This window comes from Pristis pectinata, chromosome 24 (genome assembly GCF_009764475.1).
Source record: "Pristis pectinata isolate sPriPec2 chromosome 24, sPriPec2.1.pri, whole genome shotgun sequence".
Classification (NCBI taxonomy): Eukaryota; Metazoa; Chordata; class Chondrichthyes; order Rhinopristiformes; family Pristidae; genus Pristis; species Pristis pectinata.
The window spans coordinates 9,582,748-9,610,668 of record NC_067428.1 but is presented as its reverse complement, the minus strand read 5'-3'; the positions used below and the strand labels follow the sequence as shown (position 1 = coordinate 9,610,668).

The 27,921-nt window shown below is 41.6% G+C and overlaps 2 protein-coding genes across 5 annotated transcripts in view; one reads left to right on the top strand and one right to left on the bottom strand.

The window, feature by feature from the left end:
• The window catches only part of LOC127582475 (signal-transducing adaptor protein 1-like), a 46,732-nt gene extending 26,062 nt beyond the window's left edge, over positions 1–20,670 (top strand). For both annotated transcript variants that reach the window (XM_052037768.1, XM_052037767.1), the window contains 5 exons: positions 1,336–1,438; positions 3,305–3,397; positions 3,748–3,819; positions 16,117–16,206; positions 18,767–20,670. In XM_052037768.1, coding sequence (XP_051893728.1) covers positions 1,336–1,438; positions 3,305–3,397; positions 3,748–3,819; positions 16,117–16,206; positions 18,767–18,825 — 417 coding nt within the window. In that variant the 3' untranslated portion in view covers positions 18,826–20,670. The remainder of the gene's footprint in view (positions 1–1,335; positions 1,439–3,304; positions 3,398–3,747; positions 3,820–16,116; positions 16,207–18,766) is intronic.
• Positions 1–27,921, bottom strand: part of fsd1 (fibronectin type III and SPRY domain containing 1) — a 97,781-nt gene that overhangs the window by 22,833 nt on the left and 47,027 nt on the right. The window lies entirely within an intron of this gene.

The window sequence follows — 27,921 nt, the reverse complement described above, 5'->3', positions numbered from 1 at the left end:
TGTACTCTGCCTTGGAGTTTGTCCTTCCAAAGTGTACCACCTCACACTTCTCTGGATTAAACTCCATCTGCCACTTCTCAGCCCAGCTTTGCATCCTGTCAATGTCCCTCTGCAATCTTTGACAATTCTCTACACTATCCCCAACACCACCAACCTTTGTGTCATCTGCAAACATCCATCACAACATCACAATTGGTCTTGAAATACTTGTGGTATCAGGAGAGAAAATATCACTCAGCACTTCAATGCCAAAATTGATGTGCAGTGAGCAGTTTGAAAAGTGATTGTCAAGTCAGATAAATCTGAATTGGGGATTACGCAGTCTTTTGCTAAACAACCTTCCAATATGGCACATGGGATCTCACTCTAAGAAGAAGCATTGAGATGCTGGAAAAGAATTTGTGGAACTATCCCCAGGAAGAATCACCATCCATAAAGCAGACACCTTGGCTAAATTAACTTTTTTGTTTTAATAATCATTGCATTATCTTTAACCAATTCTGACCCAGTATTGATCCTTGAATCCAACTTAATTATGTGCTTCTTTGCACACCATTGTCTGTCTGTATGCTATTCACAGCCTTCTCAAAAGGGCCAAATAAAAATACCTCCTCGCATCTCCACCACTCTAGCCTTTAATCACAAGTAACACCTTCTGATTTCAGTTCCTATAGCACCTGTACTTTGTAATGCATGCATACAATGTTCAGTGTTGGAATGAAGTGATTTGGTCATTGCTTTAGTTCTAAAATTGTGTACACCAACTTGTGCACAAATGTGCAATCAATTACATTGCTTTAGAAGGGTGTTATCACACAAACTTTGGTACTGAGCCACACGAGGATACATTTGGGCAGATGACCAAAATCCTATTCACAGGGGTAGGTTTTAAAGAGGACAGTGAGTTAGTGAGGCTTAAAGAATTCCAGAGCTTGTGGTTTGGCTCACTGAAGGCACAGGCTTCAAAGGTAGATTGATTACATTTGAGAATGATCAAGAGCCGAGAAATGAAATAAAATAGGCATCTTGGAAACTTTTATGGGGCTAGGTTAAATTATAGAGACATGGAGGGATTTGAATACATGGGTGAGACTTTTAGAATTGTAGCTTTGCTGGACAAGGAGCCTCTGGTATTAAGATGCCACCCAACTTGGGGGCAAAATAAAATGATACTCAATGGGGTTACGCTGTCTTCATCCAAAATCTGCTTGTGACCTTTCTGATGACATTTACAATGTAAATGTAACATCTTAACAAAGCAAAACCCTTTTTATGCCAATGGTACAGTTGCAATTTACAGTACAATCATGCAAATCATATTCTTGTATTTTACAGATCCCGTGCAGCAGTAGACAGGAAGTCATCAACTTTTTTATTCAACACACCCAGGGAGTGTTGAAGCCTTTAGAAATACCAGCTGATTACGAAATCAATCTGAGTATGTTTGTCCTTCATTCTTGATTAGTTATGTTTACAACAATATATTTAATCAGGTGGGGTTCAAAGTTCATGGAAGGGAAGTCTAGGAATTTTTTTTCTGCATGAACTATTCTCATTATAAGATCTTAAGTGGTCTCAACAAGGTGGATGTGGGGAAGAAATCTTGCAAGAATCTAGAACTAGGGGTCACCCTTTCCCTACCTGTTTTCAAAAAAAAGGGTTGCCCATTTAAGGTGGAGATCAGACAATTTTTTTCTCTGTCAGAGGGCCATGAGTCTTTGGAAGTCTCTTCCTTTAAGGGCATGGAGGCAGAGTCTATGAATATCTTTAAGGTAGAAGTGGATGAATTCTTGATAAGCAAGGGGGTGTGAAAGGCTTTTGGGGATAGGTGGTCGTGTGGAGATGAAGTTTGGATCAGCCATGATCTTATTAAATGGTGGACTGGGTTCGAGGGTCTGAGTGGCATACTCTTGCTGCTTGTTCATACATCTAGAAAATATTGCCACAAGTTTTAGGTTTTGTTATAGATACTTCTTGGGATATCTGATTTCCAGGTGTTCCTTTAAGTAGTATGAAGAATTTATAATTGAGGGCATGCCTGCATTAACCAGTCTTTAATAATAGGACCTTGGTGTTATCAACAGAATCTACTATCCCTATATAAACACCCGGTGAAATGAATCATCCTTATTTCACAACATGTAAACACACAGAGCAATAATGGGTGGAGTTTTTTTTTAGCCTAATCAGCATAAGAGTATGAAACTGTGTGCTTTCCCACATCCATTGACTTGGACTGGCAATACAATGCAGGACTGAGGGAATATCAGTTGGGTAACATTTTGGTGTTTATAGTACTGTTACAAACCATGGCATTTGGAATATGAGCCTGATAATCTGAGCCAGACTATTTGGGTGGGTGTTTTTTTTTTGAAGAGAAGGGCGTTCTCCTGTTAACTATCCTCCCTCAACAAATATATTAATTCAACACTTTAGTTACTGTTCCTCTGACATGGTGTGTGTGTAGATCTGCTGTTATATTTGCCTGTAAATCAATGACTGCAGTTCAAAAAGAGTTTGTGGATATGAAATGTATTGGAAAGCAAGATAAAATATCTTTTATTAGTCACATGTACATCGACACACACAATGAAATGCCTCTTTTGCATAGTGTGTTCTTGGGGCAGCCCACAAGTGTTGCCACCCTTCCGGTGCCAACATAGCATGCCCACAACTTCCTAACCCATACTACTTTGGAATATGGGAGGAAACCGGAGCACCCAGAGGAATCCCATGCAGACACAGGGAGAATGTACAAACTCCTTACAGACAGCAGCCAGAATTGAACCCAGGTCTCTGGTGCTGAAATAGCGTTACACTAACCACTACACTACTATAAGTATGAGTTCCTGTACAAATGTAGGTTCTCTGCTAAATTTGTTCATCACCAGTTTGACCCATGTCACTAATCCAATGGTTAGAATTCAGTTTGCAGATGTATTCTGCATAAACTTTGTGTATATTTTTACTGTATTTTATGCCCTTTGGTATTTATCTTTAATATTGAGAAAGAGGTAATTCTAACACTGCCTGCCTGACAAAAAAGTGATCAAATTAACCATTAATTTTACAAGCAGCATGATTTTGCTTTCAATTGACTGCATGTAAATGGGCAGCTAATGTAATCCTATAAGTGTTCCATTAGGAGGGTTAGATTAAAATTACCTACCTCCCTGATCTTTCCAAACTTCCTACTGTAAAAGGGACATCTGAGTTGGGGACCAGCTAGTTAACATCACTGTGCTCCCATTCAACAACAACTTAAAGCCTTTTTTTTGTCTATGTCTGTCACTCCAACACTTAGGTTATGTGCAGGAAGATGCTGAAAGTGGAGAACTGATTCATCAGAAGCTCCATACACTGAAACTATCACCAACCAAGACATCAACCCAACCAGGTTAGCATAATGGCTTTGTAAGTGTATTTTGTTAATGGGACCAGGGTTGTTATTACCTTTTGAGAAGGTAGAAGAGAAACAACATGTAATTTTAATTGTACAGAAACTAAGATGATGAACAAAGATTCTAAACTTGAGTTATTCCAGAGTGGAGAAGACTGAGCAACAAATACTGTGCGAAGGAAATCTGCCATTTGAAGTGGTTCTCGTATCTGCCTTTTCTCAGTCTGACCGAGTCCAGGCAACCTTCTACACCTTTTATTTTCATGTTCCCTCATAAATTCTTGTCTATTCTTCTCGATGAAAGATGTGGCTCCTGCAATGCTTATGTTTCACACCTTTCTTCACAGTTAACAAAGAGAAATGGAGCCCAAAGATTCCGAAAAATATAGAACCAGAACCAGACTACCTCAATGACAATGGTAAGATTTTGCTCCCAGTTTCCAAGCTGTACTATTGCATGTTAAATATTATTCACCAAGTTCAAGAGATTGTTAGATAAGCATATGGAGGAATTTAAAATAGGGAGATATGTGGGAGGAAGGGGTTAGGTAGTCTTAGGTGTGGTTTAAAGGTTGGCACAACATGGTGGGCCGAAGGGCCTGTATTGTTCTATATCTTTTGGGGATTTCTCCAACACAATTTGTATTTTTAATTTTCCACTTTCTTCTGTCATCTTCTGCCTGACACTGACAATAATTCCACTGAAGCTTTGATCCTGTACCTTGTCTTGCTGGTCGGTTCCCATCTAGGTCTAGTCATGAGTGCCGTGGCTTAGACTACATAGATAATAAGTACAGTTCATCATATGCTGTCAATACAGTTTAGAAACTGAGACCACATAGGATGGGCAGCACAGAGGCAGCAGCACTGGCTGCTGCACTACATAGTTTCAGGGACCTGGGTTCAATCCTGACTTCAGGTGCTGTCTATGTGAAGTCTGAATGTTCTCTCTATGACCACTCCAGCTTCCTCCAAGCTCTCCAGTTTCCCCCCTCATCCCAAAGATGCATTAGTAGGTTAACTAGTTAATATAAATTGCCCCCAGTGAAGGCAAGTGGCAAAAGAATCAAAAGGGATTTGATGGGCATGTAACTGTGAATGTATGTTGTAGGACTGCAGGGAAAATGAGGAGGGGTGGGCAAAAATCTGAGATTGTATCCTGAGAGCTGGCAAGGACTCTGGTTGATTGGCTTCCTTTTGTGTGTTGTAGTAATTACCACCCTGTTCTCACTCTACATTGTCAGGTTAACTCTACCAAGCCAATGATCAGAAACACCATCTTCCCTAGCCCAAGGGTATTGATTTATGCAAACCAGCTCTTTGGCACAATCCAAGGATTAAATTTCGGATACCTAGAACTGTGTGATTCAGTCACACGTTTAACAATTGTGGCAGAGGAAATAGTATACGGCATGCATTCTAATACTAAAGCTATCATTAAGGTAGATGGAAGGAACTTTTCTAGCATAACGATTGTGGTTGGTTTGGAATCACAGTACAGGAGGTGCTGCAAATTACCTAGACCTGCTTGGAGTTGCAAGACTAATTAAGATGATAGCTGCAGACTTTCATGAATTGTAAGCAGTTGCATTTTAACCATTAGGATTTTATAGCAATTTGGCAAGAACATATTTGCTTAAAGAGGGTGACTCCCATCTGGGAATCTCCAGTTTTTAAAATTCTCATGTGTTTTCAAATCCCACCTTGGACTTGTGGTGTATATTTATGTTCTCTCTTATCAGTAGTGCAACTCCCCCTCTTTTGCATTCCCCTCTGTCACATCGGAAACTTCTATACCCCAGAATCTTTCTTTGATATAGCAACTTAAGTATAATTTGTTAATTAATTTTAAAGGAGTATATTTAAATTACTAGTTCATGGTGTAAAATTACAGATGTAAATTCTGTTGCATAATGCAATATTAGTGTGTGTAACGTGGCAGACTTTCATTGATAAGCAGTTTGCTGAAAATTTAGTACTTACTGCACTTCTTGTAAAGGGCACTGGGTTGCTTCTGGTTCTCTGCATGTCTGTGTGGGTTTCTTGGACATCTGCAGTGGAACCCAATAGACTCTTTGGATACTGCTTCGACAGAATCCTTCCATGTATGTGTGGCATATGAAGGGCTCAGGCAATTCATGACACAGCAGCCTCCACAATGAATGCAAGGCCCAATGAGTGAGACTCTGGTATCATCTAAAAGTGGGCTACTTAAGTTCACAAGAGTCTCTCTTGGGGCCCTCCCGCATCGCAACGCAATCCAACTGGCACCTCTACCATTGACCACACCAACAAATGTGACTGCCACCACCTCAGCAGCTGATTGCCAACTCCTCCACCAAGACCTGACCCTCATGATCCCCAGCTGAAGCTATGTTCTCCATTCCACTCCTCCCAGGCCTTTCCCCTATGTGACTCATAACCTTGAGCCTTGTGATCAATAGAATTTTGTAGTTTGCAAGTAGTCCTTTGCATTAATGCTGCTTTCCTGGCACATAACAATTTCTAAGCTATGGAGCGTAAATTTCTAATTAAGGTCCCCTCTTTAGTGCGTCATAGGATACATCCTCTCCCTGGGGAACTCTGTCCATTGCCCGAGGATAGCTGTCTAAGTGCTTCTTCAGCAGAGGGCAGGAAAGGTCATCAAAGTTCCTGTTCTCGATTGATAACCCCTGTTGGAGGTATGTGCAGGTGCACATGTGTTAGGAACTATATCAGCTGCAGATTAATAAGTTCAACCCACTCATAGACTAGAGTCAGACAAGAATGGATATTTGTCTGTTGACCAGCTGTTGGGAATGTGACCAATACCCTTGAATAAATCAGTGTCTTTAAAAGTTGGCATAAATTAAGAGGGATTTCATAATAGAAGAGAATATAGAACATAGAAAAACTGCAGCACAATTCAGGCCCTTCAGCCCACAAAGCTGTGCCGAACATGTCCCTACTCTAGAAATTACTAGGCTTACCCATAGCCCACTATTTTACTCAGCTCCATGTACTTATCTAACAGTCTCTTGAAAGACCCTATCGTATCCGCCTCCACCGTTTCCAGCAGCCCATTCCATGCACTCACCACTCTAAGTAAAAAAAAACTTACCCCTGACATCTCTATATCTACTCCCCAGCACCTTAAACCTATGTCCTCTTGTGGCCACCAATTCAGCCCTGGGGGAAAAGCCTCTATCTACCCTAACAATACCTCTCATCTTGTATACCTCTATCAGGTCCCCTCTCATCCTCTGTCTCTCCAAGGAGAAAAGGCTGAGTTCCCTCAACCTGCTTTCATAAGGCATGCTCCACATTCCAGGCAGCATCCTTGTAAATCTCCTCTGCACCCTCTATGGCTTCCACATCTTTCCTGTAGTGAGGGGACCAGAACTGAGCACAATAGTGGGGTCTGACCAGGGACCTATATAGCTGCAACAATACCTCACGGCTCCTAAATTCAATTCCCTGATTGAAGGACAATTCACCATATGCCTTCTTGACCACAGAGTCAACCTGCGCAGCCACTTTGAGTGTCCTATGGACTCGGACCCCAAGATCCCTCTGATCCTCCACACTGCCAAGAGCCCTACCATTGATGCTATATTCCGCCAACATATTTGACCTACCAAAATGAACCACTTCACACTTATCTGGGTTGAACTGCATCTGCCACTTCTCAGCCCAACTCTGCATCCTATCTATGTCCCCCTGTAACCCCTGACAGCCCTCCAAACTATCCACAACACCCCCAACCTTCGTATCATCCGCAAACTTACTAACCCACCCCTCCCCTTCCTCATCCAGGTCGTTTATAAAAATCAAAGAGTAAGGGTCCCAGTACAGATCCCTGAGGTACACCACTGGTCACCGACCTCTACTCAGAATACGACCCTTCAACAACCACTCTTTGCCTTCTGTGGGCCAGCCAGTTCTGGATCCACACTGCAATGTCCCCTTGGATCCCATGTCTCCTCACCACCTCCACAAGCCTTGCATGGGGTACCTTATCAAACGCCTTGCTGAAATCCATATATACTACATCTACTGCTCTCCCTTCATCGATGTGCTTAGTCACATCCTCAAAAAAAAATTCAATCAGGCTCGTAAGACAGGAGCTGCCCTTGACAAAGCCGTGCTGACTATTCCTAATCATATTATACCTCTCCAAATGTTCATAAATCCTGCCTCTCAGGATCTTCTCCATCAGCTTACCAACCACTGAGGTAAGACTCACCAGTCTATAATTTCCTGGGCTATCCCTACTCCCCTTCTTGAATAAGGGAACAACATCCGCAACCCTCCAATCTTCCGGAACCTCTCCCATCTCCACGGATGACGCAAAGATCATTGTCAGAGGCTCCGAAATCTTCTCCCTCGCCTCCCACAGCAACCTGGGGTACATCTCATTCTGGTCCCGGCGACTTGTCTAACTTGATGCTTTCCAAAAGTTTCAGCACCACCTCTTTTCTAATATCTACATGCTCAAGCTTTTCAGGCCACTGAAAGTCCCCACTACAATCCCCCAGATCTTTTTACCGTGGTGAATACTGACGTAAAGTATTCATTAAGTACCTCCGCTATTTCTTCCGGATCCATACACACTTTCCCACTGCTGCACTTGATAGGCCCTATCCTTTCACATCTCATCCTCTTACCCTTCACATACTTGTAGAACGCCTTGGGGCTTTCCTTAATCCTGCCCGCCAAGGCCTTCTCATGTCCCCTTCTGGCTCTCCTAATGTCTTTCTTAAGTTCCTTCCTTTTAGCCTTGTACTCCTCCAGATCTCTAACATTACCTAGCTCTCTGTACCTTTTGTATGCTTTTCCTTTTGACTAGATTTATTATAGCCTTTGTATTACCAGTTTCTGTATCCTATCATGACTCCCCTGTCTCATCGGAACATGTCTATGCAGAACTCCACACAAATACCCCCTGAATATTTGCCACATTTCTTCTGTACTTTTCGCAGAGAACATATGTTCCCAATTTAATCTTCCAGTTTCCTGCTTGAGAGCCTCATAATTCCCTTTACTCCAAGTAAACACCTTTCTAGTCTGTCTGTTCCTATCCCTCTCCAGTGCTAATGTAAAGGAGATAGTGATCATAATTCTATCACCAAAATGTTCACCCACTGAGAGATCTGACACCTGATCAGGTTCATTTCCCAATATCAAATCAAGCACAGCCTCTCCTCTTGTAGGTCTATCTACATACTGTGTCAAGAACCCTTCCTGAACACACCTAACAAACTCCACTCCATCTAAACCCCTCACCGTCTGGAGATGCCAATCGACGTTTGCGAAATTAAAATCCCCCATCACAACAACTGTTATTTTCGCACCTTTCTAGGATCTGCTTCCCTGTCTGCTCCTCAATAACCCTGTCACTATTGGGCGGCCTATATATAGGAAAAAAAAACACCCAGCACAGTTATCGACCCCTTCCTGTTCCTAACCTCCACCCACAGAGACTCCGTAGACAATCCCTCCACAACGTCCATCCCTCCACAACGTCCACCTTTTCCGCAGCCGTGACACTCTCTCTGATCAATGGTGCCACTCCCCCACCTCTCTTACGTCCCTCCCTGTCCTTCCTGAAACATCTAAAACCCGGCACTTGAATCAACCATTCCAGCTCCGGAGCCATCCAAGTCTCCATAATGGCCACCACATCATAGCTCCAAGTATCGATCCAAGCTCTAAGCTCATCCGCCTTGTTCACAACACTCCTTGCGTTAAAATAGACACATCTCAAGCCTGTCTCAACACGTCCCTTCTCTATCACCTGCCTATGGTACTTATTCCTAGCCAAACACCTCTTCCCCAATCTCTCCAGTACAGATCCCACCCCCCAACAATTCTAGTTTAAACTCTCCCCAGTAGCCTTGGCAAACCTCCCTGCCAGTATGTTGGTTCCCCCGGGATTCAAGTGCAACCTGTCCTCTTTGAACAGGTCATACCTGCCCCAAAAGAGGCCCCAATGATCCAGAAAACTGAATCCCTGCTCCTTACTCCAATCCCTCAACCACGCATTTAACCTCCTCCTCATTCTGTTCCTATACCCACTGTCGCTTAGCACAGGCAGTAATCCGGAAATTACTACCTTTTTGAGGTCCTGCTTCTCAACTTCCTTCCTAATTCTCTGTAGCCTCTTTTCAGGACCTCATCCCTTTCCCTACCTATGTCGTTGGTACCAATATGTACCATGACCTCTGGCTGTTCTCCCTCCCCCTTCAGGATATCTTGGATGCGATCCAAAACATCCCAGACCCTGGCACCTGGGAGACAAACTACCTTCCGAGTTTCTTTCCTGCGTCCACAGAATCGCTTGTCTGCCCACCTAACTATAGAGTCCCCTATCACTAGTGCCCTCCTCTCTCCTTCCCTACCCATCTGAGCCACAGGGCTGGGCTCTGTGCCAGAGACATTGCCACTGTTGCTTCCCCCAGGTAGGCTGTCTCCCCCAACAGTACTCAGCAGGAGTACTTATTGTCAAGGGGTACAGCCACAGGGGTACTCTCTAGTACCTGACTCTTCCCCTTCCCCCTCCTGACTGTGACCCAATTGCCTGATTCCGATGGTCCCAGCGTGATCACCTGCCTATAACTCCTCTCTATCACCTCCTTGCTCTCCCTGACCAGACTAAGGTCATCAAGCTGCATCTCCATTTTCCTAAAACGGTCCCTCAGGAGCTGCAGCTCGACATACCGCGTGTAGATGTAGCCTTCCCGGAGGCAGGGAGACTCCAGGAACTCCCACATCTGACACCAAGTAAAGGAACGAGTATGAGTGTGGTTTCCTGAACTCAAGTCACCTACCTTTCCGTGCCCCTTTACGCCGAAGCCCCTTGAGCCAAAGCCCAGACACTCTGCTCCCCCTCACTCCGCTGCCCGCTCCTGGTAATACCCCTGGTAATTCTGAATAAAAGTGCATAGTTTAAAGTCCATTATTACCAGAAATGCAATCATATTTTTATACTGTATTGGACTACAATGCAGGACTGCCAAGGGAAATTCTTGGCTTTTTGTCCCTGCAATTAGTCCTTGATTACAGGCTTCATTCAATCATTAAGAGAAAGATACATGATGTTTCCAGCCAATTTGCTTGCAGTCACTGCTTGTTAAATAGTTTATTAGTGTCCAAAGTTCTTGTAGTTTCATGCCATGATGGAGTTTATCAACCTGCTTTGATATCTGTTAGCTCTTTTATATTAACTCTGCTGAGGTCATCAACTACTTTGGTTCTGGAACCTTCTATTAACTCAGAGGCAGCCAACCAGTAATAATTATTAAACAAAATCCAGAAAGCAAATCTCAACTTCTTTCCCAGTTGCTCCCATTTTAAAAAAAAAAATTTACTCCATGCACTTTAAAGTTGGCAAATGCAGAAACTAATCAGAATGCAAGGTACTATCAGGGGTTAAGTCCAGAGGCAAATTTGCATACTGACTTTTAAAAGCAGCAGTGGAAATTGCACATGTCGCTGTCCCAAATCAGCATAACTGGACAACGGCTGAACCAGGATATCTGGTTCAAAAATATAACGCTGTACTCTTTAATTTCCATTAGTCCATCCAAGCTTCAGTCTCCAAGTAGTCCACTTGAGAACTTGGAGTAAAATGAAACTGCTATTAATTCAGCTAAATTTACCTAATTTGATTTTGGTTACTTTATGCCTCAGACCTTCTGCATCCAAAGATTATCCAACACATTCTTAACAGTGGTGCTTCATGTCTTTTATCGAAGTATATTAACTAATTCATCAGGAAATGCCTGCTTTTCTAACCTTTGGGGAAAAGAGCTTGGAGCCCCATCTGGTGGTCACATCATTCTTCTCTGTGGTTGGGACAGGCTGTGCAAGAGGCTGTGAATGCTGGAAATCTGAAGTTTTAAAAAAAACAGGCAATGCTAGAAACACTCAGCAGGTCAGGCAGCATTTGCGGAAAGAGAAACGGTCAACGTTTTGGGTCTGGGACCCTTCAGAGATGGGCTAGCTTGAAAAAGAAAATGCCACCTGCTGTGCAGAGATCTGTGATAATTCACTGAAGACCTTTTTCTGCTTCTAGTAATGTTGTCTTGGCTACAAAACTTTATGTAGTTACTTACAGAAAGGACTTTGCCCTTCTTGGTACTTCCTTAATTGTAGCTGTATAAAACTTTTGGTTAGGTTGCATTTGGAGTATTGAGTTCTGTTTGCCCCATTACAGGTGGAGGCTTTGGAGAGGGTGCAGAGGAGGATGCTGCCTGGATTAGAGGGTATTAGCTATAAGGAGAGGTTGGACAGACTGGATTTTTTGCTCTTGGAGCATCAGGGGCTGAGCAGAGAGCTGAAAGAAGTTTATAAAAGTTATGAAAAACATAGGGTGGACAGTCAGAGCTTCCTTCCTAACTGTCAAATGCTGGAGGAAGGTGAGGGGGAAATTTTAAGGGAGATGTGTGGGGGAATGTGCTGCCAGGGGTGGTGGTGGAAGCAGACACAATGGTGGCATTTAAGAGGCATTTAGACAGAAATGTCCACATGGAGGGATGTGGATCATGTGCAGGGAGATGGGATTAGTTTAGTTTAGTTTAGTTTGGCGTCATGGTTGGCACAGACGACATGGGCTGAAGGGCCTGTTCCTGTGCTGTACTGTTTTATGTTCTAGTTAAGGGAGATTCCAGAATCTTACAGCTCTGCTTTAATTGGGGATATCTTTTGCTTCTGTCCAATAGCAAGTTTCAATTCTATTCCTGGTCTTTATGGGGAAAACTGGAAATTGATCTACCAACCAAGGCCCAATTTCAAAGAAATGTTTATTGTAGCAGCTGCTACAATGGCTGCTCTGAAAAATGCAATACAGGGAGGACCTGCAGTGTAGACAAAAATAGTCTTTAATTCCATTACTTAAACCTCAACTGTAGTTAATGTTTCTAACCCAGAAGACTTGTCTTAGAGTCTTCGGGAATTGAAGCTTAATTTTCAGGAGAATGCTGTAACTAACTGAGGGGGAAAATAATGTGTAAGTGCTTTAGTTAAAGTCAGTCAAGTTTATTGTTGTATGCACAAGTACAATGAAGAACTTATTTGTAGCAGCATCATAGGCACATAACATTAGAGATAAATGAATTAACAAATTATATACCAATACAATTAGACAAAATGTTGGAGGTGGGAAAGTGGTTGTTTGTCTGCAAGTCAGAAATAATTTTGGAGGCTGTTTACTCTTTTTGGCCCAGGAAGTGAGTATTGGGGTAACAGTATGGAGGTGGGTGGCAGTCGTGTAGTGACATCTCCAGGATTACATGCAGAACTGTGGGAGCAGTTAAGGATTGCATCATTTGGCTTTAGCATAAAATCAACCAGGATTTCTCCTAATCATTGCTCCTTGAACTCGGTGAATGAATTCATGTTTTGAAGGTGGATTAGGCTATGATTTCTCCCAAGTAGAATAAGATAAGATATCTTTATTAGTCACGTACATCAAAGCGCACAGTGAAATGCATCTGTTGCATAGAGTGTACTGGGGGCAGCCCGCAAGTGTTGCCACGCTTCTGGCACCAACATAGCATGCCCACAACTTCCTAACCTGTATGTCTTGGAATGTGGGAGGATCTAGAGGAAACCCACATAGACACGGAGAATGTACAAACTCCTTACAGTGGCCGGAATTGAACCTGGGTCAGTGGCACTAATAGCGTTACGTTAACTGCTATTGCAGTCAAGCTCTAGTACATAGCACATACAACACAGCAATGTACGTGGTCTGTATCCCTCTATTCCCTGGCTGTTGATGTCTGTCTAAATGCCTCTTAAACTTTGCTTTTGGACCTGATTCTACCACATCCCCTGGCCATGTGTTCCAGGCACCTACCACTCTGTGTAAGGGGAAAACACACTTGTCTCACATATCTCCTTTAAACTTCTGTCCTCTTGCCTTAAACATCTGCCCTTTTTAGTATTTGACATTTCCAACTTGGGGGGAAAAAAGACTATCTACCCCTCTCAATTGCATATATTTCTATCAGGTCATCTTCTGCTCCAGAGGAAACAATTCAAGTTTGTCCAACCTCTCCTTAAAGCTAAAAACACTCCAATCCAGGCAAACTCACCAATCCTAGGTGAACCTCTTCTGCACCCTCTCCAAAGCCTCCACCACCTTTCGATAGTGTGATGACCGGAAATGCATACAATACTCAAGTTTTATACAGCTGCAACAGTATTTGTCAAGTTTTATACTTGGTGCCCCATCCTGTGAAGGCAAGCATGCCATATGCTTTCTTTACCACCCTGAGTGGTGATTAGTTACCAGGAAATGGTTCACACCATTAGGGGAAAGACAGAAGATCATTATTGCAGAGATAGTGCTGATTTATACAATTAACCTTCAGTCCTTGGACCCAGTGTGATGTTGCCCCACCCTAAGGGAATGGAAGTGAATACGTTAGCAGTCTGAACGAAATCTGCTGTAAAATTAGATGTTAGGAATGGCCTAGTGACCTCATCAACTCATTTACCATGGAGATGTACTTTTACTTTTGATCCTGCTATATTAGAAAAGAGCTGAATTTAGCCATTAGCAGAGAACTTATGATGATATTGCCTATTTGATTTGCTTTTCAATTAATTTGGGATGGCCTTTAGCTGGTCGTAATGGCTAGATCCCATAGCACAAAATTAATTGAAATGGTTCAGTTTTTAGGTACTGGAATATGGAGATTAATAGTTCTTTTGACTGTGGCGTGACAAGATTGGTAAAAGTGCAGATAGAATTCTTAGCTCTCTGGACAGAGACACAAGATACGTGAAACTTTATACTGAAAAAAGAATTGGTAATCGGAGAACAGATTTAAGATAACTGGTTTTTAAAAAAAAATGCAGTCAGGAGACATTTTTCTTTTGTTAGGACCTAGAATGCATTGAGGATGGAGGAAGCAAATTGGTTATTAACTTTCAGAAGTGACATATGACACACCTGAAAAGGAGTAACAGGGAGAACCACATAATTAGCTTGATGGTAGAAAGCGGATGGTGGTGGATGGCTGTTTCTTCAAATTGGAGGCCCATGTCTAGTGGTGTGCCACTGAGATCTATGCTGGGCTCAGTGTTCATCATTTATATAAAATGATTTTGGATGAAAGTCTACAAGGTATGGTGAGTAAGGTTGCAGATGACACTAAAATATGTGGTATCGTAGTAAGTGAAGAAGGTTATCAAAAAGTAAGGTGGTATCGTAGACAGTGAAGAAGGTTATCAAAAAGTAAGGTATCTTTATTAGTCACATGTACATTGCAACACACAGTGAAGGACATCTTTTGCATAGTGTTCTGGGGTCAGCCCACAAGTGTCGCCGTGCTTCTGGCGCCAACATAGCATGCCCACAACTTCCTAACCCGTACATCTTTGGAATGTGGGAGGAAACCCACGCAGACACGGGGAGAATGTACAAACTCCTTACTGGCAGCAGCTGGAATTGAACCTGGGTCACTGGCACTGTAATAGTGTTATGCCAACCGCTACATTACAAGGGGATCTTGATCAGCTAGGTAGGTGGGCTGAGGAATGGCAAATGGCATTCAATTCAAACCAGAGTAGGACTTTCACAGTGAACAGTAGGGCCTTTGGGAGTGTCCTTGTATGGAAGGACCTAGGAGTACAAATGTATAGTGCCCTGAAAGTGGTGTCACACGTAGTCAGAATGGTGAAGAAAGTGCTTGGCATGCTGGCCTTCATCAGCCAGGGCAATGAGTACATGAGTCAAGACATCATGTTGCAGTTGTACCAGATGTTGGTGAGGCTGCACCTGGAATATTGTGTATAGTTTTGGTTATCCTGTTATTAGCAAAGACATCATTATGCTGGAAAGAGTGCAAAGGCTTATGAGAATATTTGCCAGGATTCCGGTCTGAGTTCTAGGGAGAAGTTGGGTAGGCTAGGATTTTATTCCTGGGAGCATAGGAGACTGCAGGGTAGTAGATGTACAAAATCATGAAGGACACAGATAGGGTGAACGCACAGTCTTTTTCCCCAGGGAAAGGGGATCAATAACCAGAGGGCATAGGTTTAATGTGAGACAGGAAAAATTTAAAATGGAGCTCAGGGACGACTTTTTGCAGAGGGTGGTGTATATATGGAGTGAGCTGCCAGAGGAAGTGCTTGAGACAGGTACAATAACGTGTAAAAGTCACTTGGACAGATTCATGGATAGATAAGGTTTAGAGAGAGAATGGGCAAAGGGGATGATTTTAGATGGACATCTTGGTCAGGACAGATGAGTTGAGCTGACGGGCTTGTCTCTGACGCTGTAAGGCGGCAGCTCGACTAACTGCTCCACTGTGCCACCCTCCTATGAGGATGAGCTGGGCTTTCTTTGACACTCCTCCTTTCTGTAGCTATAATTGGGGCTTGGTGTATTTAAGGAGAGTACAGGAAACCGAGCCAGGTGCCAAACCACTTTGATATCTGAACAATAGGATAGAGGATTATTGGACTTTCACTGTGTGTTTGAGGAAACTGAAAATAATGATCTGGACTTTTCATCCCATACCTAAATTGGATTAGTCATGATCCAGGCCATTAAAATCTCAGGAGCCATAAGTACTCCAAGTAATTATATTGACTGTTCAACAACTAAGCAAATGTAAAGAATATGCAGGTTCACTTGAGTAGATACTACATCAGACGAAATGAGACATTGACTACATGGAGGTGCAGTTCTCCTGAACATCTGCTTTTTGTTTCTTTTGAAGAAATACCCAAGGAATCACTGCCAGCACGTCCAAAAATTCAACAACCAGCAAGGCCCTCTCAGTCCAACACTCTTCCAGGATTAACATACGGTAAGTAGAAAGGATGGGTAACACAAAGGTATTGGAAAACCATATTCATTATCAGATTGTTGACATTCTACCAAGATCTATTATTGTGGCAAGTGTGCAGATTTTCATCTGCCAGGGATATGTGCCGTAGAATCTGAGCATGGGGGTTAATGGATTCCTCAAGATTTTCTATCCAGCAAAATAAGTAGATGGAAGTTTCTGAAAGCCCTGTTAACCTCCCATCTCAAATTTCAGCTGACAAAGTTCCTTAAGTTTACAAAAGTCCATTTCCCTGTTGCCACAAGTACTGTAAACTCTGTTTGGGATAGAATTTATAGGAGCACAAACCAAATTAACAGATGGCACAGCTAGTAGAGTGGCTGCCTTGCAGCTGCAGAGAACCAGGTTCAATCCTGAGCTCGGGTGCTATCTGCGTGGAGTTTGCATGTTCTCCCTGAGACTGCGTGGGGGTCTTCACGGGTGCTATGGTTTAATACCACACCCTGAAACACGTGGGCTGGTAGGTTAATTGGCTACTGTAAATTACTTCTTGCATTACCTCTTGTGATTTTTGAGCCCAAAAGATTTAAATATTTGTGCTTTTTTTCCCTTCTATAAAACTTTTTTTTAATCAGCAGCCTTTCGTACAGATCTGGGCTCCTCTGAACTGTTCATAATTTGCATTCATTTATTGTCATATGCCCAAGTACATGTATGCACAGGTGCAATGAAAAACTTGCTTGCATCAGCATCTCGGGCACATGGCATGAGAGACACAATGTTCACAAGAAAAAAAAAGACATAAATTGAACATAATTAGAACAAAGTCCATTGCAGTGCCAAGTGGTCATAGTTTTGCTATATTGAGGTAGTGATTAGATTTGTGCAAATTGATTCAAGAACCAAATGGTTGAAGGGTGGCCGCTGTTCTTGAACCTGGTGGTAAAGACACTGGCTTGCTACAAATGGGTGAAACCCAAATTCCAGGCTGTAGAATAGCAAGAAGGTTGGAGGGGAGCTGAGGGGAAAAAATATTGTTGTGTGTTCTAGAGTTCAATGCTTGAAAGGACAATGGAGCCAGATTTCCAACCCATGTTATTTAAACGGTACCTGGATTAGCACTTGGAAAAACTGTTCTGTTACACGGCTGTGGACTAAGAGCTGGGTGATGAAAGTAAACTAAATGGCTGTTTTGTTTGGCTGGCAAGGATATGATGAGTTGAATGGCTCTGGTGTACCATAAATGTCAATGAATGTGATTTAATACTCTTGGGTAGTACAAAACAGCCAGTGTTCACACCCCTGACAACTACTGTAAAGTGTGCATAATTGGACTTTGGATGAAAGAGCTGATTGCTAGAGATGAGGTGAGAGTGACTTCTCTTGGCTTCATTTGACCAAGTATGGCATCAAGGCACCTTAGTAAAACTGAAGTCAAAGGGAAAACTCCCTCAAAGGTTGGAGTCATGCCTTGCACAAAAGGTCGTGGTTATTGGAGGTCAATCATCCCAGCCCCAGGACATCACTGCAGGCCTAGGCAGACTCCTAGGCCCAACCATCTTCAGCTGCTTCGGCAATGACCTTCAGTCATAAGGTCAGAAGTGGGGATGTACACTGACTGAGCAATTTTAAATTTCATTTGCAAATTGTCAGTAATGGTAGCAGTTCATATCTGTAAGCAGTAACATTTAGGCATGGGCTGATAAGTGGCAAGTAACATTCATGTCACACAAATGCCAGACAATGACCTGCTTCAACACTACCTTGATATTCAATGGCACTATTGCTGTGTCCACCACAATCAATATCCTGGGGGTATGTATGGACTAGAAACTCAACTGGACCAGCCATATAAATATTGTGGCTACAAGAGCAGGTTAGAGACTGGGTATCCTCCACCATCTACGAGACACGAGCTAGGAGTATGTTGAAATATTCCCATCTTGACAATGCTAACAAATCTCAAGAAGCTTGTCACCATCCAAGATAAAGCAGCCTGCTTGATTGGCACACCTTCAATCACCTGAAGCATTCACTTTCTGCTCCAATGGCATATGGCTGCTATACCTTCCATAAAATGCAGTGCTATTACTTGCCCAGATTAATCCAAAACTCTCAAACTTTACCACCAAAAAGAACAAGGGCAAAGAGTACATGGGATACCGCCATCTGCAGGCCTCCCTTCAAGTTGCACACCATCCTGACTTGGAAATACTTGTTTGTCCTTTATTCAGGGATGGGTCTAAATCCTGGCATTCCCTACCCAACAGCATTGTGGGAGCACTGTCACTAGAAGGAATGTAGCAGTTCATTGATAGCTCACCACCACCTTTTTTGAGAGAAATTAGGCTTGGGCAACAAACACTGGCCTTGCCTGCAATGCCAGATCACAAAAGAATTTAAAATAAAAACAAAAAGATTTGCTTCAACTGCAATGCATCCATATTTCAAAGACCTTATACACAAAATAGTCTTAAGCAGATTGTCCATTCCTTAATACTGCATTGATATCTGTTTGTGTTACTCAATCCTTTTGTTTATATAAAAAATTAATAAATAACTCTTACCATTTCTCCCTCAGCTGTTAACAAAGAGCTCCAATTAAAGTTGCAGCAGAGAAGGGCAGCAATGTGTGACTGAGAGGCTTCCTGCTGAGGGCCATGTTCATTCATCAATCTGAGGAGCATCAGGTGAAGAACTGGGATCTGAGTGATACTTGTGACATGACTGAACATGCAATACTTGACTTTCAAAAACTGACTTTCTCATTTGATGACACTAAGCCTCTTCACAAAAGCTGCTTAATCTTGATTCTGATATTTACATGCTTTGATAATTGTATTGATTGTATTTCTAGTTCAGTGACGGTTGTCAATACTAATTTAAATGAGAACTATTCCATATTACAGCAAAAATTGTAAAGTGGATAGAAGTTACTCTAGGGGTGTTTAGTGAAACTGAGAATTTCTAAGACTTACCAAATGAACTTGGATGAGATTTGTGATCCCACCTTGTTCCCATGAGTTGTCAACTCCATTGTTGAAATCCCAGCTTTAGTCTAATTTCTAAAACAGACAAATGATGTGATGGTTGGGACTGTGCTGATATAAAATGTATGAAACTATCAAGGAAATTGGTAAGAAGTTTGTATAATTTTCTATGAATCCACTAAGAGTCTATAGTAACCCTATGGAACCGATTTGTTTGAAAAATGCCAATCAATTTAATGTACATTAAATTGCACATCATAATCTTGCAGGTGCCATTGACTAGCCTTTGATATTTTGATCAAAGGAACAAAATATGCTGCAAAGGTTGGGTTTTAAAAAATGAAAAGCAATGTTCAATGTAATTGAATATTGGGAGGGCAGTTGGGATTGGGGGTGGGCATTTGACTCACTTTCTTAAAACGCCAGGAATGAGTATTGAGCTATGCAGCCTGGACTGTGAAAAGGAGCGAGAAAATGTGAAATTAACAAATCAAGTTCACTTGCTCCACAAACACATGACTGCACACATTACCAGATCTCTAAATTTTTCATTACTACTTGTTAATTTAGAATAGATGCATTATTTCAGGTTAACTGCTATTAAAATAGTTTAATAAACCTTATGGAGCATATTGGTTCTAGAATTGTGTGGGTCCAGTAATGTGGAAAGGAGGAAATAGTCTTGGCATGTAGAATGTAAAGATTGGTATTCTCAGGTTTTGCTCAATAGGTTTTGAGTGCCTGGGGCCAGTGCAGCTTGGAAGGAAATTTGCAGAACCTTGCCTCAGGAAATTAGTGATTTTAAGAATCCATAAAGTGTGAATCAAACATTCTTTGGAAGCTGCTTTTAGTATTCTTAATAGACCATAGAACAATATGGCACAACACAATACAGGCCCTTTGGCCCACCATGTTGTACCAATCAAGTGGTTTTCTAGTCCTCTTGTATTGAGTTGTCAGTGCAATATGCACTTTTTATAAAGGAAAGGGTAGTCAAACTTGAGTATAATGGAGAAAAGATCTAATTAAAAGTGGGTGTGTCTTAGAAGATTGAGCTTCACCACTAGAGTGCAGCTTCCCCTTTTAAATAGCACTTTGCTTGAATCAATTATCTGAACGTGATTATTTAGGACTCCATATTTACAGTAATATGCTTTATAAGAAAGCTGTGCTGAGTAACCAGCTGTGCTGTGCAGTAGCTCTGAATAAATTTATGTAAAGATTGTTATTGTAATATAACCTTTATTAGAATTTGTGATTTCTTGATACACTTTGAAATGATATCTAGGAGGTTGTACAACTGAATTATTTTGTTTGTTTTTGTTTTCTAATCATGAATAGGCAGCACATGGTCAGTGTAATGATCAAAGGGAGGAAACCTCCCTAATGTTCCTGCCAAAGCAGGGAAATTGAACCCTAGTTGAATACTGGCCAAAAGATAAAACTTCAGGTCGCTATAGCATGATTCCACTTCAGATGTCCTCTTTAAAATGAGGCACAGGGAGTATCTGTAATAAAACAATGCTATTAAGGCAAATGATTTTGTATATGTATTGGTTATACCAATTAATGTTTATGTAATTACAAGCATTTTGTTTTGTAAGTTTAAAAAAAAATAAAATCTTGCAAGATATTTTATGGAATCAAATGATTTTTTTAGACATGAAATTATAAATTTAATGGGCATGAACTTTAAGCTCATCATTAAATAGGTTCACTGTCACACGGGTAACTAGGAATCCTTCCCACCTATGATGTGCCCCTAATGATTCTTGAAACTTTGGGTGGGAGGGGGTGCATACCTGAGGCAGAACCACACTTAACGAGAGTACTTCAAAGGTATAGTCATGGATAGATTTTCAGCACTCCACCCATTAAAATCATTCAGACTGATCACCATTCTACCAGTCCTCCTTCCTCTCACTCTGCCCTGCATCCTGCCATCTCCCAATTTACCTCACGTGACTTTCAAATATAACACTGCAGCTGACATAATCAAAGACCCCACCCACCCTGGACATTCTCTCTTCTACTCCCTCCCATCAGGCAGAAGATATAAAAGCCTGAAAGCATATACCACCAACTCGAGGACTGCTTCCAACCTGACGTCATAAGACTATTAAATAGTCTCCTGGTACAATAAAATAGACTCTTGACCTCTCAATCTACCTCATTATGGCCTTGCACTTCACTTTGTAACTGTAACACTATATTCCACATTCTTGTTTTTCCCTTGTACTACCTCAATCCACATGGTAGTGTAGAGGTTAGTGTAATGCTATTACAGCACCAGCAACCCACTTTCAATTCCAGCCACTATCTGTAAGGAGTTTGTACATTCTCCCTGTCCTGCCTGCGTGGGTTTCCTCCGGGTGCTCCAGTTTCCTCCCACATTCCAAAGACATGCAGGTTAGGAAGTTGTGGGCACGCTATGTTGGTGCCAGAAGCATGGCAACACTTGCAGGCTGCCCCCAGAACACTACGCAGAAGATGCATTTCACTGTTTTGATGTATGTGACTAATAAAGATATCTCATCTTAAATGATCTGTATGGATGGCATGCAAAAGTTTTTTTCACTTTACCTCAGAACATGTGACAATAATAAACCAATTTCTAGCAATGGGTCAAAGGAAGGCAACAATAAAGTGGGATTAAATGTGTAGTACTTAAAATTTAACTAGTAAAACAAAACTCTCAAAAGCTGACCTGAATTTTTCCCCCACTGATAGAACTCCACATTAAGTTGGTTCCGTTGCTTGTTAGTATCATGGCTTGTATGTGTGGAACAAAGTAAGACAGAGATGCATTTCTAAGGGCAGTCGAATTTTAGTGAGGCTGATGGCCACTTGTGTTCACTGGTTCTGCTCCCTGCATTTTTTTTTCTTGGAGTTGTCCTGTGAAGATCATGTTCACTGTGCCTTCAGATGAGTGGCATCCACATGGTGTTTTGGAGAGCAGGTACTTGGCCTTTGGGAGAAAGCAAATAAATATGAGCCTGCCGATTTACTTTCCTCTTGGCAGAGAGCAGGGAGATCCCTCTGTAGTTACCACAATCAGACTGTCTCCTTTCTTTGAAGGTGATCATGATTTTCAAGGTCCTGTGATCGCCCCTTCCTTCCCAGATATGGGCAATGAGGTTGTTGATTTGTGACTGAAAATTCATGATTAAGATTTCAGGGTAGTATGGTCTCCTTCTAAGGCTGTTATTTTTGAGTTGGGGTAGGGCCTTCTCAACTTCTTGCTGGTCAGGAGTGGCAGCAGGGATGACCCAGATTGATTGCACTGGGATGCGCTCCTGCCAATGGGCAGAGCCAGCATGGAGGAGGTTTTGAAGTATTCCTTCCCGAAGACATTGACTGCATCTCTGTCCCTGATGAGTTCAATCCCTTTCTCGTTGGATGGAACCTCGTGTGTTTGGACCACAGATGGCTTTTATTGTGCTGAAGGATCCCTGACAGTCAGCAAGTTGATGAGTCTTTCTGCATTCTTTCTGTCCACCATCTTTTCTTTAGGTCAAGAGTTTTCTGCTGTACCTCTGTCTCGAGGTGCCTGAAGAAATGAGGACGGAACTTCCAATCCAGGAACACCTTACATTTGTGGTTGATTAGCTCCCTGATCTGCTTGCCAATTTTATCAAACTAGTCTTGCTAGAGAAGCAAAGAATGGGCCAAACAATGGTGTGAGGGCAAATTCATATTTGTATCTCTGGAATTTGACTACATTGGACAACAAACCCTGTGCAACAAGACTGTTCTCAAATCTTTTGCTGTGTACTAGATTTAATCAAAATGCTAGATCCAATTGTTCTGGTGGGAGAATTTAGCACAGATGTACGCCCACACTAAATCTGGCAAAGGCTATGGAGTAGCTGTAGACAGGTCAACAGACATTCCTCCCTGTAACTACCTTCCTTTACCTCCCACATGACACTGCCAAGAAGAGCTGGCCTATCACTAAGGCCCTGATTTACATGGTTATCTGAAGCAACTGGAGGAATTCCTAGTCCAAAGTGGCAGATTTATTCCTGTGCTTCAATTGGTTAGTCAACCAGGCAACATGGCTCAGTATCAGAGCTCCAAGTCTGCCAAAGAAAGCCACATTGAAGGTATTTTGACCCCAAAGAAACCCTAATGCTCTTCTTCACAAAAGTCTATCACTAGCAAGATATACACACATCACATCATGTACTACATAAATGATTGGTAGATCATCTGAACGTACAGTCCAAGCTGCTTGCTCTGTGCATACCAATATTGGGCACTGAAATAAGATATATCCAGGTGCACACCTGATATAGGACACAAGGGTGACTTGCCATCAATTGCAATAAGCACTTCTTCATCGAAGAAATATGGAAAAGTGACATTGAGACGCAGCCAGCTTGTTCTGGTCAGAGGCAGAATCTCTGTTATATAATAAAAAATTCAGATAGATGCCTCTTTTTCTTTACAACTAATATCTTCAAGACCCCCCCAAAAAATTCACCATCCAAGCTAGAAGAAAAAATTAGAACTTCAAGATAGCAAATAATTGAACAAAATGCTGGAAGAACTCAGTCAGTCAAGCAGCATCTGTGGAAAGAGAAACCAGTCAATGTTTCGAGTTAGTGGCCTTCCTCAGAACTTCTGAGGAATGATTACTGATCTGAAAAGTTAACTGGTTTCTCTTTTCACAGACGTTGCTTGACTGAGTTCTTCCAGAATTTCTGTCTTTGTTTCAGATTCCAGTATCCGCAGATTTATTTGTTTTCCAAAAAAAATTAAACAGTTGAGTCATATTTTCAGGTGTTTCTTTTTAAGTAACCCAGAAGTTGACCTTAATTGACTACTGCCAATGCAATGGAATACAGATTCAATGTGAATTCACTTTGTAACTGCACTAGAAACAAAACTACTCTGCAACATTTCCTTTGAGGAACAGACAGAAATAGGATTTAGTAAAAGTTAATTCTCTAACATCCTACCTTATTGAAATCTGTTAATACCACAGAGCAATGTCTCAATGAAATAGTTTTTGCTTGAAATATAGACTACTTGAGATCCCCCCCACTGATTAACCCCTTCCCAAATTGAAAAGCTTATCTAATTGTCAATAATAGATTAACTCTAATTTGAATACTAATCATTTTCTTCCCCTTTTTAGGCAATGATAAACTGAGCTATGATTCGACAGACACCAGCTGGTAATCCTTACCCATGTTGGTATTCTTTGCAAGGCAAGTTACCGAGTGATGGTAACTTATTCAACTAGTGCTATAGCACTCCTCATCCTATTATGCCTTTAAAATTCTATTCCTATGCACAACAGATTGGTTTTTAACCAGACGGATCAGTCATTGTCTCTGGAACAAAGGAACAATAATAGGTCATACTATCACTCAAGCACAATTTAAATTGGATTTTACTTACCTGGGATTAGTTACGACCCTTAATAACTGCCATGTATCTTTCCTCCTCAGTCTTACATGACCAGCATTTCCAGAAGCCCAGACCCATTTCACAAGAGGTATACTTTATGAATATAAACTTCTGTTGTAGTTGGAGTGTGGAGGCTCAGGTAGACTGGCACATTGGCTTCATGTGTATGGCTTTGGAAGACCTTTATAGTATACTCTAGCCTCTGGGCTATCTCCAGCAATACATTCTTCCCCATAACCAGAAGTCTAAAAGACAGACTGCAAGTATGAGTTTCCAGTTTTGATATAATTGGAGACTGACCAAGCAAAGGAGAATAATGCTAATAGAACCAAGCTGCCAATGGGCAGAGGGTGTTTTGGCCTTCTTCAATTTATTCCAATGATAAAATGTCCTGCTATGGATCACAACACATTCAATTTGTGATAGGGCCCAGATTATCCATTCCTTCATTTCAAATATATTGGAGGCACCATATAATTGCAAGACAGAATAGTAGTAGTGGTGTGCCAATGTCTCAATAACTAATGGAAAGCAAGTAGTGAAAACAATCTCTGAACATTTTAAGACTATGCTATAATGCTTTTGATATTTACATTATTTTGCAAAGAGTGGTCATTTGGGCGAGTTACCGAGAGCCACCAGCATCTACAAAACAATCCCAATAAAAGCCAAGTTTCTGGAGTTTTGCTTAAACACAATAACGTCTCTGAGCACTTAAAATCAATAATAACAGAATAAATAAAAAGAAAATTGTGGCCAAAAATATGTTATGGCCAAGGAAGACTTCTCTGAAATGGCTTCTACTAGGCTATGTGGGAGGAAACAGCTCTAATAATGGTTGTGCTTTGCAAAATGTATTGTATTGCTAGGGTATTTGTCCTGCTGGTGGGAAAATAGCATTTCCTTAAAGTACAACAGCATGTGGTTCAATGCTTGGCAAAGAAATGTGCTTGCAAATTGACTAATAAATTATACTGTTGTTAAAAATATAGTACTCCCCTTTAATGCCTAAATTAGATAATAGAACAGGCAGCCCAACTCCCTCCAAGAGAACTGACATAAACAGACAATATGATTGGTAATTGCAAGCACTTGGCAAAGAGTCAGGCTGTTCCAGCTGCTCCCAACTCTCTGAACGCCCTACTTATCTTGCTTTGTGTCCCCATTTGTATTTACTCATCCAATAATTGGAAAATGACTAACAACAGTTACATAAAACAAAAAGATTTCAAGGTCTTCTTTAATTATAAAGCAAGACTTTCTTCACCCCCTCCCAGAACACTTTCTGCACGTAAACTAAAGATGGGTTTCAGAACTTGGTTTGCATTTAAGTAAAAAAAAAGCAGATTTTGTTTACAATCTAACCTTATGAATTGAAACGATAGCCTATTTGATCAGGTTGGTGGGTATTCTGAACTTGTTCCTCTGCTCTTTGATGCAATTTTCTTTCACATAGACATTCAAGACCTGGAACAACACAAGTAGGCGAGTGCGGGACTGATCTTAGCTGGAGCCTTCTAAAGTGAGCGACAAAATGGTTAGGACTTCATTAAATAGGAAGGATGTCATTAAACTGGAAAGGGTGCAAAAAAAATGAAGATGTTACCAGGACTAGAGGGTTTGAGTGATAAAGAAAGGCTGGATAGTCCAGGAGCTTTTCTCCCCCCTAGAGCATAGGAGGCTCAGGGTGACCTTACAGAGGTCTATAAAAGTCATGAATGACACAGATGAGGTGAATAACCATAGTCTTTTCCCCATGGTAGGGGAGTCCAAAACTCGAGGCCATGGATTCAAAGTGAGAGGGGAACGATTTAAAAGGGAGCTGATAGGCAACTTTTTCCACATAGAGGGTGGTGAGTATATGGAACAAGCTGCCAGAGGAAGTGGTAGAGGCAGGTACAGTTACAATATTCAAAAGACATTTAGACAGGTGCAGGGATTGGAAAAGTTTAGAGGGATATGAGCCAAGTGCAGGCAAATGGGACCAGCTCAGGAGGGCAGCTTGGTCAGTATGGATGAATTGGGCTGAAGGGCCTGTTTTTGATGCTGTACATTTCTATGACTGTATATATTAATAAGCCTCACAAAGCAAGATCTGAATTTTCCCAGGCAGAGGGAATGAAGAGCCTGGTGCTTTTCTTTGTCAGTTCAAAAACACTTGGCCAGTCCTCCTAGCAGACTCTCAATTATCTCTTAGGGTAATAATAGGATTGGGGGCATGGTGATGTAGATTCAGAAGTTAATCAATAACTCACCCATACAGAGCAGAGCCACGGCTATTGGGAAGGAGTAGTGGTGGGGAAATAGAACCTATAATAGGAAAACAAGTTTGAAAACATTATAAAAAGTTGCCTTTCCCTCTCAAGTCCCATTGACAAACCATACCAGCCACTTTTAGAGGACTCACTCTGGGCTGTAGATGTGTGCCTAGCTGCCCGATCCTGATTTGTCATCAATATCACCGACTGCTATCAGCTGAGAGGACTCAATTCAGGTCAGCTAATGAAAAGTGTTTATACCTTTACTACTCAATTAAAGCAGGCAACACATTTTCTTTTAGGTACAGCAATAATTTAAAATCAACATTTCATTCAGGCATTGAGACATCAGATTGGTTTACACTTTGCTTCCCACATTAGAGTGGCAGAGCTGCAGCCACACAGGATAAAAATCTACCTGCTAAGTGTCAATTTCTCTGGCAACTCAGCTGCTTGCCTCCTGATGCATTTATGATTTAGGATCCACAATAGCAGTCACCAAGTCTGTTCACAAATATACATGGAATTGAGGGCATTTTGAAAACAGACCAGATGATGAAGCAACAAAAAAATGAAGTTGCAAAGTATTAACAATTTCTCACTTAACCGCCTCTCAACTCCCGTTCAGTTCAGGTCTACCGGTTTTCAGATGGAACCACATGGATCCAATTTGAATAAACCGTAAACTGGATTAGACCAGCAGTCCACAACATAGCAGCAACAATTTCGATTGTTATACCAATATTAGCTCTTTGCAAGAATGATTTGCAATGCAATGTCACCAACAAGAAATAAGGAAAGAGACTTTCAGACTTCAAGAGGTAAAAAAAAAGGAACTTCAAAGGAATTTTAGCTATTCTGATGAGATACAATGAGTGAGAATCTTAAATGTTTTCACTCAATGTTTATCAGTTTCCTCGGTCAAGTAAATGCATGAATGGAGAATCCAAGAGTTAAGTGGTAGCTATCAAGGTGAAGCAATAGATAATGTTGCTCCCTCACAAGTTCGATCCCGATCTCAGCCTCTGACTATGCGGAGTTTGCCCATGCTCTTTGTGACTGCGTGGGTT